This window comes from Gekko japonicus, unplaced genomic scaffold, assembly GCF_001447785.1.
Source record: "Gekko japonicus isolate JY-2015 unplaced genomic scaffold, Gekko_japonicus_V1.1 scaffold876, whole genome shotgun sequence".
Taxonomy (NCBI): Eukaryota; Metazoa; Chordata; class Lepidosauria; order Squamata; family Gekkonidae; genus Gekko; species Gekko japonicus.
The window spans coordinates 446,618-463,205 of NW_015176475.1; the positions used below are offsets into that span (position 1 = coordinate 446,618).

The 16,588-nt window shown below is 46.0% G+C and overlaps 1 protein-coding gene across 1 annotated transcript; it reads left to right on the forward strand.

Annotated features, from left to right (window-relative positions):
• The first annotated feature begins 1,072 nt into the window (after nt 1-1,072).
• On the forward strand, nt 1,073-16,204 carry CCDC42 (coiled-coil domain containing 42). Its single transcript, XM_015427190.1, has 7 exons — nt 1,073-1,149; nt 4,141-4,246; nt 4,763-4,867; nt 7,648-7,845; nt 11,244-11,465; nt 12,875-13,033; nt 16,115-16,204. The coding sequence occupies exons 1-7, from the start codon at nt 1,073-1,075 to the stop codon at nt 16,202-16,204; spliced, it is 957 nt and encodes a 318-aa protein (XP_015282676.1).
• The last annotated feature ends 384 nt before the right edge of the window (nt 16,205-16,588 follow it).

Here is a 16,588-nt window from a genome sequence, read left to right on the forward strand (position 1 = left end):
TCTTATTAGGAATCATTGCTGTTGGATTCAAATGTTATCACATCTTGCAACCTGCCTTGGGTCCCAGTGAGAAAAATTGGGCTATAAATGGAAATAAATAAATAAATAAATAAAATGAAGGAGCAATAATAAAGACCATTTTTTTAAAAGCTAATACATAAACCCAGAGTTAATAACTCAACGCATACTAAAAACAGACAGTCTGCTTCTCCCTAGCACACCCATACATAACCTTTCTCCACATTAGTTGGACTAGTGCCAGCCAAGGAAACTGGGAAGCAGTCTGACTTCTGAGCAGCCATCTTGGTCTGCATCCCCATCTGTTCTGACAACTGCTGGATGCTGTTTACAGGTTTCATATTTTCAAAACCCAAGCCTGCTTGAATAATGCTTAAGTTCAAACACATGAAAAAATAATCCATGTAACAGGGAGGAGAAAACAACAACCCGAAAGCCTTCACTGGCTATAACTTTCATTCCAGAGCTATGGAAGTCATTTAGAGTGACTCAGGGCAGTCTCAGCCTTCTCCTTCCCCTCTAAATCAGTAGATGGCATGCCTCAAAGAATCTCAAACATCACTCTCAGGGGAGTCAGTTCAGGGTCTGGACTCATGCTATCTTGCAATATTGTCTCAAATTCAACAGTCTATGTTTTGATCGCAGTCAAAGGAAGAGATTAATTTGACATGCTTCTCAAACGACAGTTGCTTCCTATCATTTTGAGATGTCTAAATAATTTTATAGAAGGTTTGATGTATTCAGACCTTCTCAAAGGAGAAATGGCAGAGATGCAGGTTAGTTCGCTGATACCTAGCACACAAAGGGCAATATAGATCCTTCATTCTCAGCGCAGCCTAGCTCTTGGGTTGCTAAGCAACCCTTTTGCATCTTCCACATCTCCAACTCAAGATTCTCTGGTCCCAACTGTAGCAGGCTCTGATAGGTCACATCTGTCAGCTTCCTTCCTTGCTGCACGTAGATAAGGCACTGGCAGAAGTGAAAGAGGTGTATTTAGCTGCCCAGAGTGTTAGGGTTAAAAGGGCAAGGGGTGTCTAGTAGGTGAGCTGGCATCATGGGCACCATGGAAGAAGAGGATCTCCGCGAGTATTTCTGCATACAATATGGGCAGAAGTTGCTGAAACTGCTGATGTGAGTTAAACCATCCCCTCCTGTACAAGTCTTTCTCTCTTGTCTTACCCTTGACTCTTGTGCCATATGATCCTTCACATGCCTTCTCTACCTAGCACAGATCTCTATCTTTTGTCATTTCCTTGCCTCTGTTCCTTCTTCCCCATTTTAAGTATCTTCCTCTTCTTCCTTCATTAGTTTCCAGATCCACTTTTACTACAAGAAGAGCCCTGCTGGTTCAGGCCAAGGGTACAGCTGCTGTCCTCTTTCCTACAGTACCTCTGAGAAGCCCACCATCAGGGCATAAAGGAAACATACACCCCCATTTCATATCCCCACTGCATATGTTGTTCACGTCAACTGCCACCGAACATGGTTGTTCTATTTAGCTATCATGGCTAACAGCCATTGATAGATGTGTGCAATTCAGGTTAGTGGCCATCACCACGTACATTTGACAGCTCAGGGCCGGGAAATACCTGGAGATTTGGGAGGAGGGTGGAGCCTGGGGAAGGTGGGATTCGCGGGGACCTCAGCGGGATATAATGCTATAGACTCCATCCTCCAAAGCAGCCATTTTCTCCGGGGGAGCTGGTTGGTTGTCTGGAGATCGATTGTAATTGTGGGAGGTCTCCAGGAGCCACCTGGAGGCTGGCAACCCTATCACAACATTGTGTCACTGAATTGCATAAGGAAACTTGGTATTATTTTCATCCCTTCTAAATCAACTGTCAGTCAATTTCAGAGGGGAACCCTGAGTTCTAGCATAGTAAATCATGCCATCTTTATAATGTTTTCTCTAAACTGCCTCAAATACTAATTCGCTCTAGTCATCTTTACGGTTGTCAGCAAACCTGGGGGAGGTGGGGGTCCTCTGCCACCTGGTTCCACACACCCCCCACCAATCAGCTGGCTGGGTGGTGGACTTACCAGGAGAAAGAGGAAGGGCCAGGTGAAGTCGCACAGGAAGTGAAATTATCATGCCAGCATAGGGTTGCCATACCCCAGTTCCCAGCAGGTGTTCTCCCACTTTGGGGGGCTGTGATCCACCATTGGCCAGCTGGCCAGTAGGGGAAGCCCCACCTCCAAACAAGAGGTTGCTTGAAGTGACATCATTGCATTGGGAATGTCAGGGGGTGACACTCTAGTTTTTGGGCAAACCATATGGTTTTGAAGGCAAAAAAACATAGTTTTGCCCGAAACTAGAGCATCACTTCTGGTTGATGTCATTTCAGCAGGCACGCTTTGTGCACATGCTAGAAGATCCCAGAGAAGAGGCTGGATTCCCCCTGCCAGAAGCCAGGTAGGATCTGGCAACCCTGTCAGTAACTTCCAGGTGATGCTCAGGTATTTGGGCAACAACTCTGTGGTAGAAACCATTTTTACCAGAGGTTTTGCCCAAATACCAGAACACTCCTGCAATATTGCCAGCATGATGATGTCCTTTCCTGTGTGATGTTGCCTGGGTCTTCCTCTTTCTCCTGTTAAGTCTCCCCCCTATCCCCTGCTGGTTGCCAGTAGGGACCTTCAGATCCTAGTCATCTTACTTCAGTTGCCCTGGCCATCTGAGGCTTAGATCGGTGGCAACCCAAGAAAGGGGTTTCTCAGTTATGGCACCAAAACCATGGAACTCCTTTACCAGGGAGATTAGTCTGTTTCCCTCTATCAGTGCCTTCCACCAGCCAGTGAAGACTTTTTTGCTTCATTTGGAATACCAGCAGTAACAGTTATTGCCCCTTCTCCCTGATTCTAGTGTTGTTTGTTATTGTCAGCTGAAGCTGCCATGCCTTGGACTGTGGGAGGGGGTGCCTGGCCTCTGTGCTCCTCCATCTCCTCTGGCATCCTCCTCCACCCCCACATCTCCTCTGCCTGCACTATCTGACTAGTGGTCTTGAAGGCTTGGCTCTCCCTCATCCGCTTTTCCCTCTGGGAATCTAACTGCTGCTTTTTGCCCATGCTTGTAGGTGCTTGCTTATTGGGTTTGTGATATCAGGGGGTCTGGTTTGAAGGGGGTATATCTGTAACCACCATTTTGCTTCTCGTTATTCCTGACTCAAGAATTCATGGTACCACCAGTACTAACCTCAATAAACTGGACATTGTCTAGGAACGTTGTTGAGTGTTTGATTGGCAAACCTGATAGTTATGTATTTTTATTACATTGTTTTATAATGTTAAATGCTGTTTTTATGTTTGCCACTTTGGGGACACTGATTGGGTGGAAAGGCCACATAACAATGTTTCGAAGAAGAAAAACCAATTCCCTTCCGGATCCTTTGGCCTTCCCTCATAATAAGGTGCTCTAGCCATAAGATAAAAACAATTTCTGAACCCTTTTCAGGGCTATGATATTCTTTTTGAGATGGGATGACCAGAACTATATAAAGTACTCCAAACACAGCAACACCATAGATGATATTTATATGAAGGCATTAAGATGCTGGTCGTCTTAGACTGATTCCGCAAAAGCAGTTGTTGCGCCCTCGGTCTCCCATTTCCCCTGGTTGTACTGCTCAATTTCCCACTATTTGCTGCGCAGCCGTGTTTTGGCCCACATCTCCCCCCCAAGTTCCCCCACGTCTTCTTGATCCTTATTTTTTAGGATCAAGAAGACACAGGGGAAATCTCAGGGAGATGCGGGTCAAAATGCGGCTGCACAGCAGATAGTGGGAAATTGAGCAGTACAACTGGGGGAAATGGGAGACCGAGGGCGCAACAACTGCTTTTGCAGAATCTGTCTTATTTTCAGATTCTTTTCTGTTAATTCTCAGAACTTCTTCTTCCACTATACCGGGACTCAGCCCTGTTTTCTGGGTGAGAGAATGGGAAGGTCATCTCTAGGTTTGCCCCTGCTCTGAGCACCATTATCAAATAGGAGTCATGGTCTCCTTTCCCACCCTCTGTCTATCTGAAGCTAGATGGTCAATACAAGACTTAGTCATCCTGCAAGGTCCTTTGACTTGACAGGTTCTCTGCATTCTTCATGGGAAAATAATAGTCCTCTGTGTTTAGGAAATTCCCAGTATCAGAAGAGCAGTCCCCATCTCCTTCCATTCGACTCCTGGAGAAGAAAAAAGAAGCAAAATTGGTGCACCAGGCAATGGAGGCTCAAAAGGAGGTAAGATTCTCAAACCAAAGGGGGATTCCTTGTTTTACTGTTCCACCATATCTATCTTACATCATTGCCAGCCAATTATCAGCCACAGACCACATGGTCAATGTTTAATTGCCAGGTAATCACACATTATAGTATTCCATCCATAGCTACTGTAGCAGAACAGTTTTCTGGGCCATCAGGACTGTAATACACAGAAGTCCACTCCATGTTTTATTATAGTTCCAGGGGATCAGAATTTCGAGTCATTCCAAGTCAGGTTTTACTTGTGGCTCTTTCTCTAGGCTGGAACTAGGATAGCTGCTATGGAGATTCTTTCTCTTTTATTTGTCCCATAGTGTCTGTTCTGAATAGTCTGTTTAACTGAAAACTCACTCAGCATATTCCTGAGTGACTGTGGCATCTTACAGGGACCAGAATCTTTGTCCTACCTGTGCCTGTACAGTAGTGAATACAGAATCTTCAAAGTCCATTGGAATCAGACATGTGGCCTGTGTCTTCCCTTTTTTGATATTCCAGGCATTCAAAACAAGAATGGAAGCCCTGAACAACCGGTGGGAGGAACTTGGTGCAAAAGAAGTCCAGTTGAAAGCATACATTAGGAAATTTGAGCAATTCATACAGGTATTGGTTCCTTTCAGATCCTTGATTCCTGTTCCAAAGCCAGAATAATGCCTGCTACCTTGTCTTTTTCTCATCCAACAAGTTTCACTTAAGACACTGACATACACAGGTTAGGTGCTCTGCCCCGAGTTAATTAGAGTGAGAAGAGGGTGTGACTCAGTACAAGAGCCTCTGCTTTGCATGCAGAAGGCCTCAAGGTCAGTCTCTGGCATCTCCAGTCAAAAGGACCAAGTAACAGGTGATGTGAAAGACCTCAGCCTGAGACCCTGGGGAGCCACTGCCAGTCTGAGGAGACAATACGGGCCTTGAAGTCTGCTTCAGTAGAAGGCATCTGGCCATCTGTAAGTGTGGCGAGGGGTAACTGTCCTGGAGTGCAACTAGGGCACACGTTCTGTAATATAAACAGTTACTAAAATAACACTAAACTATACATTTTTTAAATTTTCAATGTTAAGTAATTATGCATGTTAGGCAATTATGCATGTTTTGATGGTCGTAGGTGTAAAGTGAGATATTAATTTGCTCAGAGGCTTAGTGAGGGCAGTAGGCGCAGCAGAGTGGTACTGTAGGAAACTCTGATTGGTCTTGTGTGTGCAGCCTAACACAATAAAGCTGATTCTAGCGGTGCATACTGTTAACAGTGGAGGAACTTAGAGTCATGCAATACGGAACAGCTGTAGTCAGCAGGATTTGCACAACAGATTCTGAGCAGGAGCAGTCCGAGCACTAAGAACCTTGAATTTCCTTGGCACTCTCTCTTTCTCTCTGCATTTTGTGTGTGCGACTCCTACTGGGTCATGGAGGACGTCTGCCTCTGGACCCTGGTATTCTTTGGAGCTCTCCCATGCAAATACTAGCCAGGGTTGGCCCTACTTTGCTTCTGAGATCTGACAAGATTGGGCTTGCCTGGGATTTCCAGGTCAGGGCCCGTGGCAGTATCTTTAAAGATCTACAGCAGTTCTTAACTCACTCTGGTGCTAGGTCAGGCTCAAAAGGATTGGTTAGGACACTACCTCTAGCTCTGAAGAAGGTAATAGTTGAGTCAGACTTTCCCCCCTTTACTCAGTCCTGTTTCTAATTACTAGGATTGCCAACCTCCAGGTGGTGGCTGGAGATCTCCTGCTATTACAACTGATCTCCAAGTGACAGAGACCAGATGACCTGGAGAAAATGTCCCCTTGGAAGGTGGACTCTATGGCATTATATCCCACTGAAAACCCTCTCCTCCCAAACCTTACCCTCCTGAGGCTCCACCCCCAAAATCTCCAGGTATTTCCCAATCCAGAGGTAGCAACCCTACTAATGATCCTTTTACTACATTACCAGTGGCAGTCTGGGAGGTTGAGAAATGGCTGTAATTTTTGGCCAGCCATGCCACTGACATCTGTGCCAGAAGCTCAGTGAGCAGTTTCCTCACTGTAAAATCAACGCTCAGGCCAAACCGCTGGACCTAGAGACACTAAATTCGAGGAGAGCGCTCCTACCATGACGTAAATGCTCACTAAGAAGGGATTTTTAGAAATTCGGGTCAAAAGGGGTAAAATGTGCTCCCCCCACTGATTCCTATGCAGCTGCCAGGCTGCTGCCTCCTTGCACCCTCCACTCTCTGATTTGTCAGCTGCAGAGCTCAGTGTTCTGAGATAAAAACAACAGCCACAGGGGACTACAGAGAGCTAATGACAGTTGAGGAAATCAGGAATGGCCAACTGCCTGTGAGGTGAAGCAAAGCTGCTGGCCCAGCCTCCCTATGGCTTCAAGCATGCTCCCCCCTCCTACACCTGACAGGCAGTTGTCTGTCAGGTGCAGCAGCAGTTGCAGGGTGCTTAAAGCTACAAGGGAGCCTGCCCCAGCTGTGATACCTTACTGATCTTGCCAGCCCTGCCTCCACAGTGTCTTCTAATACTCCTCCCCCCTCCCCCTCCTACACTGGACAGGCAGCTGTCAGGTATAGGAGAGGAGGTGGGATGCTTACAGCCACCAGGGAGGTTTGCTCAGCAAGATTGCCTCAGCCCTGCAGCTGGCCCAGCCTCCCTGATGCCAGAGGAGGAAAAAGTACGTATGTCTCACTTCATTTTTTACACTACAATCTTCTCCATTAGAATTCCTACAACAAATGTTACATTTCAAACTTTACATCATCAGTATTATAACTGGATTTATGGAAGTTAAATACCGTAGCGAAGCACGGGTATCAGGCTAGTATCCTAATATACTCCAGGCCAAGGCCTGAACGTCCAGTCAAAGACCAAAGCCCGGGGCACTGGACAGTCAGTGATGAAAGGTCTTGCTGCCACCAGCAGTGGGACAAACAGCCCATCCCCCACCACCAACTTTTTGTTGTCAAAAGCTGCACAGGTTGGAAAAGAAGGAAAGCTGAAGCCCCCCACATGCAGTTTTGAAGGTGAGTTCAGGTGAGATGCAAAATGCACAATGTTATTCATGTTTCAAATCTCATGTGATGACAGTGTAACTCAGTAAGACTCACACACAAGGCTGGGTTCATGATGAAGCAGATTCTGTTTAGTAAAACACAATAAATAAACTAGTAGACACAACAGAGCCACAGAGTCAACATTACTAGCTACTAAGTGAAATGTAGCTGCTAATTAATTTACATTCAGATATTTAACACACATGCAAAAGAAGCTTTCTGTCATAACTACCCCCATATATTCAGAATGAGGGGCCAATAGATCCTACTTCACCACCTGCTAACAGTAACCTATTGTCTTGATTTTTTCTTCTTCAAAATTATGTGCTGTTTGGGGGTTCAACATTAGGAGAATGATCAGAAGCGGATCAGAGCTCTGAAGAAAGCCAACAAGGAGAGGGAACTGAAGAAGCAACGAGTGAAGGAGCTGGCCAAGGCCAAGCTAGAGATGGCTGCTCTGAAACAGCAACATCAGCAGCTCTACAACAAGCTACAGCAGTACTCCATCTTCAACAAGTACCTAGAGAAGGTTGTCGAGATCTCAGAAGTACGTATAGAGGAGAGACTGCTGGGAAAGGAGACAAAGTCTCAGGGTCTCTCCAAACAGCAACTTTTCACTTTTTAGTTTGATCTTTGCTCACTAAACCACCAAAGTAGATAAAGCAGGGACTTTGCCATGGTTGTATCTGACTCTGGAACCAACACATTTGCGGATTAATATTTTTGCAGTGATACCTATCCAAACCATGGGTTCTATACTGCAGAACTGAAACAATTACTGTTCAGGTGTCCATGTGGTTTCTTTTTTCTTTTTTAAGCCCCCGAAGGGGATTTTTTATTATTTTTACAAACTACAAAAAACTATCACAGAAAAAATAGGGAGGGGGACTACATATACAGGATAAAGAAAAGATACCCACAACTACCTAAAAACCCAAGAGAGGAGATCTTCCTTGGCTTAGTTACAATAAAACTTCCCTTCGTTTACACATTGAACAAACTGAGTCAATCATTAACAATACTTTTTCAATACTCTTACACCTTCACTGTCTAAAGACAATACCCCCCAAATCATCTCTTTTCATCATTTTCCAAGGCACAAGTCAGAGTCCTTCAGCCTCTACTTCTCTTTTCCCCGTCTTTTTCGTAGCTTGTAAGGACTTTTTGGGGCAGCTGCCCCCTTTTCAGCCAGAGAGTCCTCTCCGGAAGAACCAGAGTCCAGCTCGCCACTAGACTTGCTGTCCTCTTCTTTTTGCTCGTCCTCTGATCTTCCCAGCTGAACCTTTAGAAATTCTTTGGCTTTTGTAACAGAGTCAATCTTTTCTTTTTTGTCTTTGATCTTGAAAGTGACTCCTTCTGGAAACAACCATTTATATCCAATTGAATTTGTCTGAAGAAAAAGCACCAACTCTTTGTACTTCTTTCTCTGTTGTCTCACTTCAAATGGAATATCCTTCAGCGTTCTGATAGCACTTTCTCCTACTTTCAGGGGAGCTCCAGAAACCACTTTCAGGATTGCATCCCTCACATGCCTCTTCAAGAATCTTACGACTATTTCCCCAGGCAGATTGTTCTTTTTTATATATCCTGAATATGATCTATAGACCACATCCATTTCGTTTAACAACAGTTCTGGTTTCATTTCTGTCACTGGGGCTAGCAATTCACTCATAACTTCTTTAAGATTCTCACCCGGTTTTTCTGACATGCCCTGGAAGCGAAGAACCATATTGGCCTTTTCCATTTGTACTTGTAGCATTTGATCTTCCAAAGAAGTTGTCTTCTCTTCAAGCTTTTGTACCTTCTTCTGTGGTGCTGCTCCTTGGGGTGTGGGGGTGCAGGCGAAGCAAAGACGACAGGATACAAGCTTGCAGGAACTGTCTGAAACCTCTCGGCTTCCCAGCGTTTATTTATAAGCTCCGTTTTCCCCCATTTCCTCCCCCCCTCCTCTCTTCCTCCATCTATCTGCGTAGAGGAAAGTTTCAAGCATTCTAGCATCCTTAAGGAATGTGTGTGTGTGTGTGTGTGTGTGTGTGTGTGTGTAAGCTCTCTGTTATCTGCCAAGGTCACACTGACTGTGATCCTACATGTCATCCCTTTTTTATTGTTTTAATGTGAAAATCCCTTTTTGCCAAGGTAGCTTCACATGATGAATTCAGCACATGAGCAGATGTGTCCTCCATGCAGGAATAACGTTAACACTTTCGGGCCTGCCTCACAAAAGCAAACAAACATTGCTCCTACATTCCATCTGCCTTGTGCAATTAACTAGGTTCCCAATTTTTCCAGGAGAACAGCCAGGAGACCAGTGCCCTCGTGCGGGTTTGCCACGCAGTCAGCACTGCCCTCCTACATTCTTCTCTACTTTTTGTGTAGTTACAGCCACTTCCTTTATCTTCTCAGCATCCTGCTTCATGATTTGTATCATATCGCCAAGCTGGGCTTGTGTTGCAGTTATGCTTTGTGTTACTTTTGACATCTGTTCCTTGAAGTTATTCAGCTGTTCCAGCAGAGGACACATGTATTCCGCTACAGCCTTCGCCGTCTCACTGGTAACTTCCGGTTTAGGGCTTTCCAGCCCTTTTGCTTTCTAAAGTCTTTCTTTGTCCTTCTTCCCCGCCATCTTTGTCATTTATTTACTTTTTCCAACTTTCAAAAGTCTCTGAATATGTGCTTGAGCACTTAAACTCACTTGGGTAAGTGTCTCTAGGCAATTTTCTCCGCGTTTTCTTCTGCTCCCCCCCCTCGCTTAAAAAGTTTGTTCACGTGGGAGGCGTCCCTCCCCCCGCTCGTCTTTTCCCCATTCGGTGCAATAGGGTAGGGAGCTGTCTTTTAGTCTTTAAATCGCCTTAAAGTTGACTCACATTCATTGTTGGTCTTCCGACCCCGCTAACAGCTTCATTTTAATTGCTGGATCTCCTATGCTTGCCCCGGTCAGCGTCACTGGTCCCGTTCGGTCTCACAGCTCGAGGAACCACCGGAACGAAGAAGCACCTCGATTCTCGGGCATTCCGCCCTTGAAGAGGCTGCCTCTTAAACATTCCCTGGCCAGGGACCCTTCCCCGGGTCCCTGGGGGGGTAACGAACCTGCGCACCCCCTCCCCGGCCAGAGCGCAGCCTTACCCCCGGGAGGTCCAGGAGGTAGGTCTGCTAGCGCGCCGCCATCAACCGGAAGTCGTGTCCGTGTGGTTTCATGAAGCAGTGCTGGAGAATGTGCATCTTGATGACTTTTCCCACTCTTTGTTGAGTTCAAGCATGCAGGTTGTAGATCCAGACTGTGCAGTACTGCTGAGGGCAAATGCATCTTATATGATAATAAGAGAGTGACAACCAGTTTTATATCTCTGTGTGCAGCTTTCCCAAGCCATGCTTCAGGGTCAGATTGGCCATTCAGGCTACTGGGGAAAATACTGGTGGGCCACTTGGCTTTAGCAACCCTCTGCCCAGTGGTATGGCCAGCCAGGAGGACCATGGCAGTGCCAGGCTTTGCCCTATGGTATTCTGGGCTCAGAGCAGCTGCTGTTGATGTGCAGCCAGCCAGGAAGAGCTATGGTGCAGTGGCACCCAAGTTCACCTGGTGTAGCGGCAAGGAGGAGCAAGGTCAGAGTAATAGCCAGCTTTGCCTTTTGTTGATGTAGGTGCAATGTGGCTTGAAAGGAGGAGCACATTGATTACTCTTTTCTTTCCAGCTGGCTCTTTGTGTCTCCATCAATGATAGGTATGTGGTTTTTTCCAGGGCTTCTTTAGCCTCCCATTCTAACCCCCCCCCCCGGGTTGCTGGCATTTCATGCAGTGTCTATTGCCAAGCAGTGTCTTTGTGTCGAGTCCAAGGTACTGTTAGTGGCTCTAAAGATGCCTGTGGTGTTGTGATTTGTACTGGGCTATCAAATAAGTAAAAACCAGTCTCTTGGAGTGCAGAACAGTAATGCAAGACATCCCTTGCAGTTTGAAGAGATCCGGGAGGTCATTGGCCGCTACAAGACACTGGTCGGGATGCACCGAGACCTCGTGCAGTCAGCGCAGGAAGGGCTGGAGATGATAGAGCAAGCCAAGGTCCGCCTCTCCCGTTACAAAGAGGAGAAAGACGATGAGGTCTTGCAACACAACAATGAGCTAGCCCGCCTACAGATGCGTTTTGACCATGCTCGCAGTGAAGTCATCGTCTGGGTAAGAGATGGGGTGGTTTTTCTCCATCACAAGGAGAAATAATGTTTTTTGTTGAACATATTGGCCTGTATCTACTCACACATTGTGAGGTCTTAAGGGTACTTAACTCTTTGCCCTCTTTTATGTTTTTGGGGGTCCATTGACCCGTGACCTCCTGAACAAACATTCAGCTGACTCAGTCAGCTGGAGGGGGGGTGGAATTGGTGGAGCTCATCACTACCTCTTCCAAAACTTAAGTGCCATAAAGAACTGTGTGATATGGGTTAGAGATCATTAATGTGGGAACCAGAAGTGTGATTGAAACTTCTAAGGTTTTGCAGTTATAGCCAGAAGAGTATTTCTCATTGAAACCACGGGAAATTATTAATATACAGCAACAAAATGAAACCAGAGGTCGATTTGGGGTGAATCGCGGGGGATCGCCATTACCCTGGGTGAGGTGCGGGGGGCAGAGCACATGACAAAGCCCCGCCCCCTGCTTCCGGCTGCCCCGCTTCCGGCCCTCATGTGCAGAACAGTAATGCAAGACATCCCTTGCAGTTTGAAGAGATCCGGGAGGTCATTGGCCGCTACAAGACACTGGTCGGGATGCACCGAGACCTCGTGCAGTCAGCGCAGGAAGGGCTGGAGATGATAGAGCAAGCCAAGGTCCGTCTCTCCCGTTACAAAGAGGAGAAAGACGATGAGGTCTTGCAACACAACAATGAGCTAGCCCGCCTACAGATGCGTTTTGACCATGCTCGCAGTGAAGTCATCGTCTGGGTAAGAGATGGGGTGGTTTTTCTCCATCACAAGGAGAAATAATGTTTTTTGTTGAACATATTGGCCTGTATCTACTCACACATTGTGAGGTCTTAAGGGTACTTAACTCTTTGCCCTCTTTTATGTTTTTGGGGGTCCATTGACCCGTGACCTCCTGAACAAACATTCAGCTGACTCAGTCAGCTGGAGGGGGGGTGGAATTGGTGGAGCTCATCACTACCTCTTCCAAAAACTTAAGTTCCATAAAGAACTGTATGATATGGGTTAGAGATCATTAATATGGGAACCAGAAGTATGATTGAAACTTCTAAGGTTTTGCAGTTATAGCCAGAAGAATATTTCTCATTGAAACCATGGGAAATTATTAACATACAGAAACAAAATGAAACTAACAGAAATATTAAAAACCAGAAATTTCAAAAACACTGCACATCCTTATAATATGACCCTTGCTGGTGTGTGAGTTGTGTAAAGAAAATGCAGCACAGAGAGATCAGTTAAACTGGCTACTTTGCAAGCAATGATGATTCCCTAAACTACAGTTTAGGATACTTCTTAGAGAGAACTTACTATGGTACAAGACGGCCAAAATCAATTTCATCCCAGTTCTTCCTACACTATCACAATTGCCTTTACCTTCTTCTCAGGAATCACGCTGGGCCCATATCCAAAATACTGCTGCCAAGAAAACCCTAATGCTTGGCACCATTAAGATGGCTACACTGAACCTTTTCCAGAGTGTAAACAAGCAGATGAAGGAGGCTTTACTGGTACCCATAGAGGACACCCACAAGCAGCTTGATATGGTATGTCATGAATAACTCCCACCCTTAACTATCCAGATGAAGGGCTGATGGTACTCCTAGCCTCCTGACAATGGAAAATGAATAATTTCGTTAGGCACCTCACTCTTGGTGGATGGAATTCATATCAGGACAGGGTGAGAAGGGATATTATACAGTGTGGTGGAGCATAAAAATATGAGTGAATATGAGATCCAAAATGAAAGATATAAGAACCCTAATGGATCAGACCAAAACGTCTGTAGCTAACAGTGGCCAGCCAGATGTCTCTGGGAAATTCCCAAGCAGGGACTGAATACAACCTTTCTCTCTTAGCATTTGTTCTCAACATCTGCTGTCCAGAGGTCTATGCAGCCCCATCAGGGGAAGCACCCAAGAGATAAGTTTGGGAGGGTTAACTCCCTATTACATTTTTATCCTGCCCTTCCTCAAAGGAGCTCAGGGCAGTTTACATGGTTCTCAAGCTGCCTCAAGCTGAGAGGAAAGGCAGGGTATAAGTATAATTAATAAATAAGTATTCTCTTCTCTTCTGTTCCCCCCCACACACACACAATTAACCCTGATGTTGCTAATAGCCCTTTGTGAAGATCATCTAGACAAAAAAAACACCTTCAAAATTTAGCCCCCCCACCCCCCGCAAGCAGGCTGAGGTTGAGTTACAACAGCATGGTCACAACATAAGCATAATACAATTTACAATCAATATCACAATTTACACAACTGGTAATCCACTATTGATGGTGCCTCTTATACATCTACTCTAGGGCTCCACTGTGTGTGCACAGGTAGATGTAACTAATCTGAGAGGGGGTCGGCAGATGAGATGCAGGGGCGGGCCACATGGAACAGTGCAGATGGAATGATGCAAGCAAAAGCAAACCAGAGCAGAGGAGGCCAATACAATCTAGATGCCTGCCACCTCAACCATAGGCCTGGTGGAACAGCTCCATTTTACAGAGCCTGCAGAACTGCATTAGGTCCCCCAGGGCCCGGATCTCACTCGAGAGACTATTCCACCAAGTGGGGGGCAGAGCTGAAAAAGCTCAGGCCCCGGTCAAGACTAGGCAGACTTCCTTCAGACCAGGGATCACCAGTAGGTGTTGGTCTATAGAGTGTAATGCCCTTTGGGGGGACGAATTGGGAGAGATGGTCCTGAAGGTTTGTTGGTCCCAGACCGCGGAGTGCTTTAAAAGTTAAAGCCAGCAACTTGAACCAGACCTGGTATTCTACTGAAAGCCAGTGCAGCTGGTGGAGCACTGGTTGTATGTGTGTTCTCTGTGGTGTCCCTGTGAGAACACACACCACAGCATTCTGGACCAGCTGTAGCTTCTGGATCAGTCTCAAGGGAAGCCCAGCTTAAAGCAAGTTACAGTAATCCAGCCTGGAACTGACCATTACATGAATCACTGTGGCTAGGTCACAGGGGGAGAGATAGGGAGCCAGTTGCCTGACCTGGCAAAAATGGTGAAATGCCAATCTGGCAATATTCGCAACTTGGGTCTCCATTGATAACAAGGCATCCAGAATCATGCCCAAGCTCTTCACAGTTGGCACTGGTGTTAACAGTGTCCTGTCAAGAGCTGGGAGTTGGATCCTCATCCCCAGCCCCCCTCAGCCTAGATACAAGACCTCCATCTTCACTGGATTTAACTTCAGCCATCTCTGTTTTAACCATCCAGCCACAGCCTCCTAACTCTTTGCCAAAATATCTGGGGCAGAGTCTGTCCATTCATCCATCAACAAATATAGCTGGGTGTCATCAGCATACTGATGGCATCCTCCTAATCCAAAACGCCAGACCAGCTGGGCAAGGGGGTGCATATAGATGTTAAATAGCATAGGGGGAGAATCGCTCCTTGTGGGATGCCGCATACCAGGGAGTAGCACAGTGAAACTCTCTCCCCAAGCACCACCCTCTGTCCCCAACTATGGAGAAATGAGATGAACCACTGCAAGGCTCTCCCACGTATCCCCACATCAGCAAGGTGGTGGGTCAGAAGGTCGTAGTTGACCATATCGAACACTGCTGTCAGATCAAGCAATAACAGCAGCCCCGATCCACCTCAATCCAGATGTCTCCAGAGGTCATCTGTGAGGGTGACTAATGGTGTCTTGGTCCCATGGCCAGGGCAGAAGCCAGACTGGAATGGGTCTAGGATGGAGGAATCATTCAGGAAATCCTGGAGCTACTCGGCAACCACTCTCTCAACTACCTTACCCAGAAACCGAAGATTTGAAACTGGGCGGTAGTTGGCTGGCTCAGTGAGGTCCAGAGATGGTTTCTTCAAGAGCGGTCTTACCACTGCCTCCTTTAATGTGCCTGGGAAGGCCTCTGAACTTAAGGACAAATTGATAATATCCAGCAGGGGCCCCCGGACCCCACAACTGGCTTTCACTGTGCAATACAGTTATGTGTATACCTTGTCAACACCTCTTTGCTATCTTTAAATCATGACAGGGATAAATCAGTTTTAATAAGCACTTTCCACAGGTATATAATTATTAGCCATAAACAAATACATTGTATCTTTCAGTTATGTTTTCATCCCATCCTTGACTACCTATCATGCTCATTATTTTTCTGCTATCCGGATTTAGTCTCCAGTTAACAAATCAATATCAGTAAGACTTGTCCCCGACCCAACCTCAAGGATATACTAAACTGAGGCCATTTTTATGCTCTGGAAAGCATCTCTAGACACTTATTTGAGCAAGCCATTCCTTGGTTGCAGCCTACAGATGCACCCTCAATGAGGTCATCATCCATGGCTAGCATTGTTTCCCTGATATTCTTAGCTAAATCGATTGCAAGTCTGTTAGGCTGAGAGAGAGTGAATGAGACTGGCTCAAGGCCCAGTGAGCTTCACAGCCAAGTGGGGATTTGAACCCAGATCTTCCCAGTCCTAGGCTGAGATTTTAACTATGACACTAGATTGACTATCCCTGGAAATGAACATGCAGTGATATGGAACGTGTGGGGGTGACTCTAGCACAGCCACCCTGATTAAATCCTAAAGTGAGACAGGACCCTCAATTTAAATTTGTACCAATCTGGTGGTCATCTCTACTGTCCTTTGCTCATAGATCCAGCAGTTCATCCAAGATCTGTCAGACATCTGGGCAGAAGTGAAGAAGAAAGAGGCCCAAAACCGATCTCAGATATCAATGCACTAAATGATGTAGGAGAAACGGACTCACACGTCCCACTACTATACTCTCAGCTCTTTCTCATTTGCTGTGCTTGCTTAGCCTTTGGGGAAAATGATATTTCTTGCATAGTAAGTCACTCTGTCCCCATCCTTCATTTCCTTTCCTTGGAAAACCCCTCAGAAATTCTATATGATATTAAGAATATATTTTAGGTAATGCAACCTTGGCGTCTCTGCTGTGTTTCTTTCTCTGTTTGATACGAGCCCTTTCCAAAGAGCCTGATGGTGGGTCTTTTAAAGCTAGGAGGATGGCACATGGTCAAAGAAGGGAGGTAATGAAGTAAGTGGGTGAGGAGTATGCAAAAAAACAAACAACCCTCATATTTTTCAGGTATATTGAACCTGAAAA

Excerpts from the sequence above, each read along its gene's own strand:
- CCDC42 (XM_015427190.1), top strand. The coding sequence starts at position 1,073 with ATGGGCACCATGGAAGAAGAGGATCTCCGCGAGTATTTCTGCATACAA. Across the intron at positions 4,868-7,647 it reads AATTTGAGCAATTCATACAG|GAGAATGATCAGAAGCGGAT; the intron begins GTATTGGTTCCT and ends GTTCAACATTAG. Across the intron at positions 7,846-11,243 it reads AGGTTGTCGAGATCTCAGAA|TTTGAAGAGATCCGGGAGGT; the intron begins GTACGTATAGAG and ends CATCCCTTGCAG.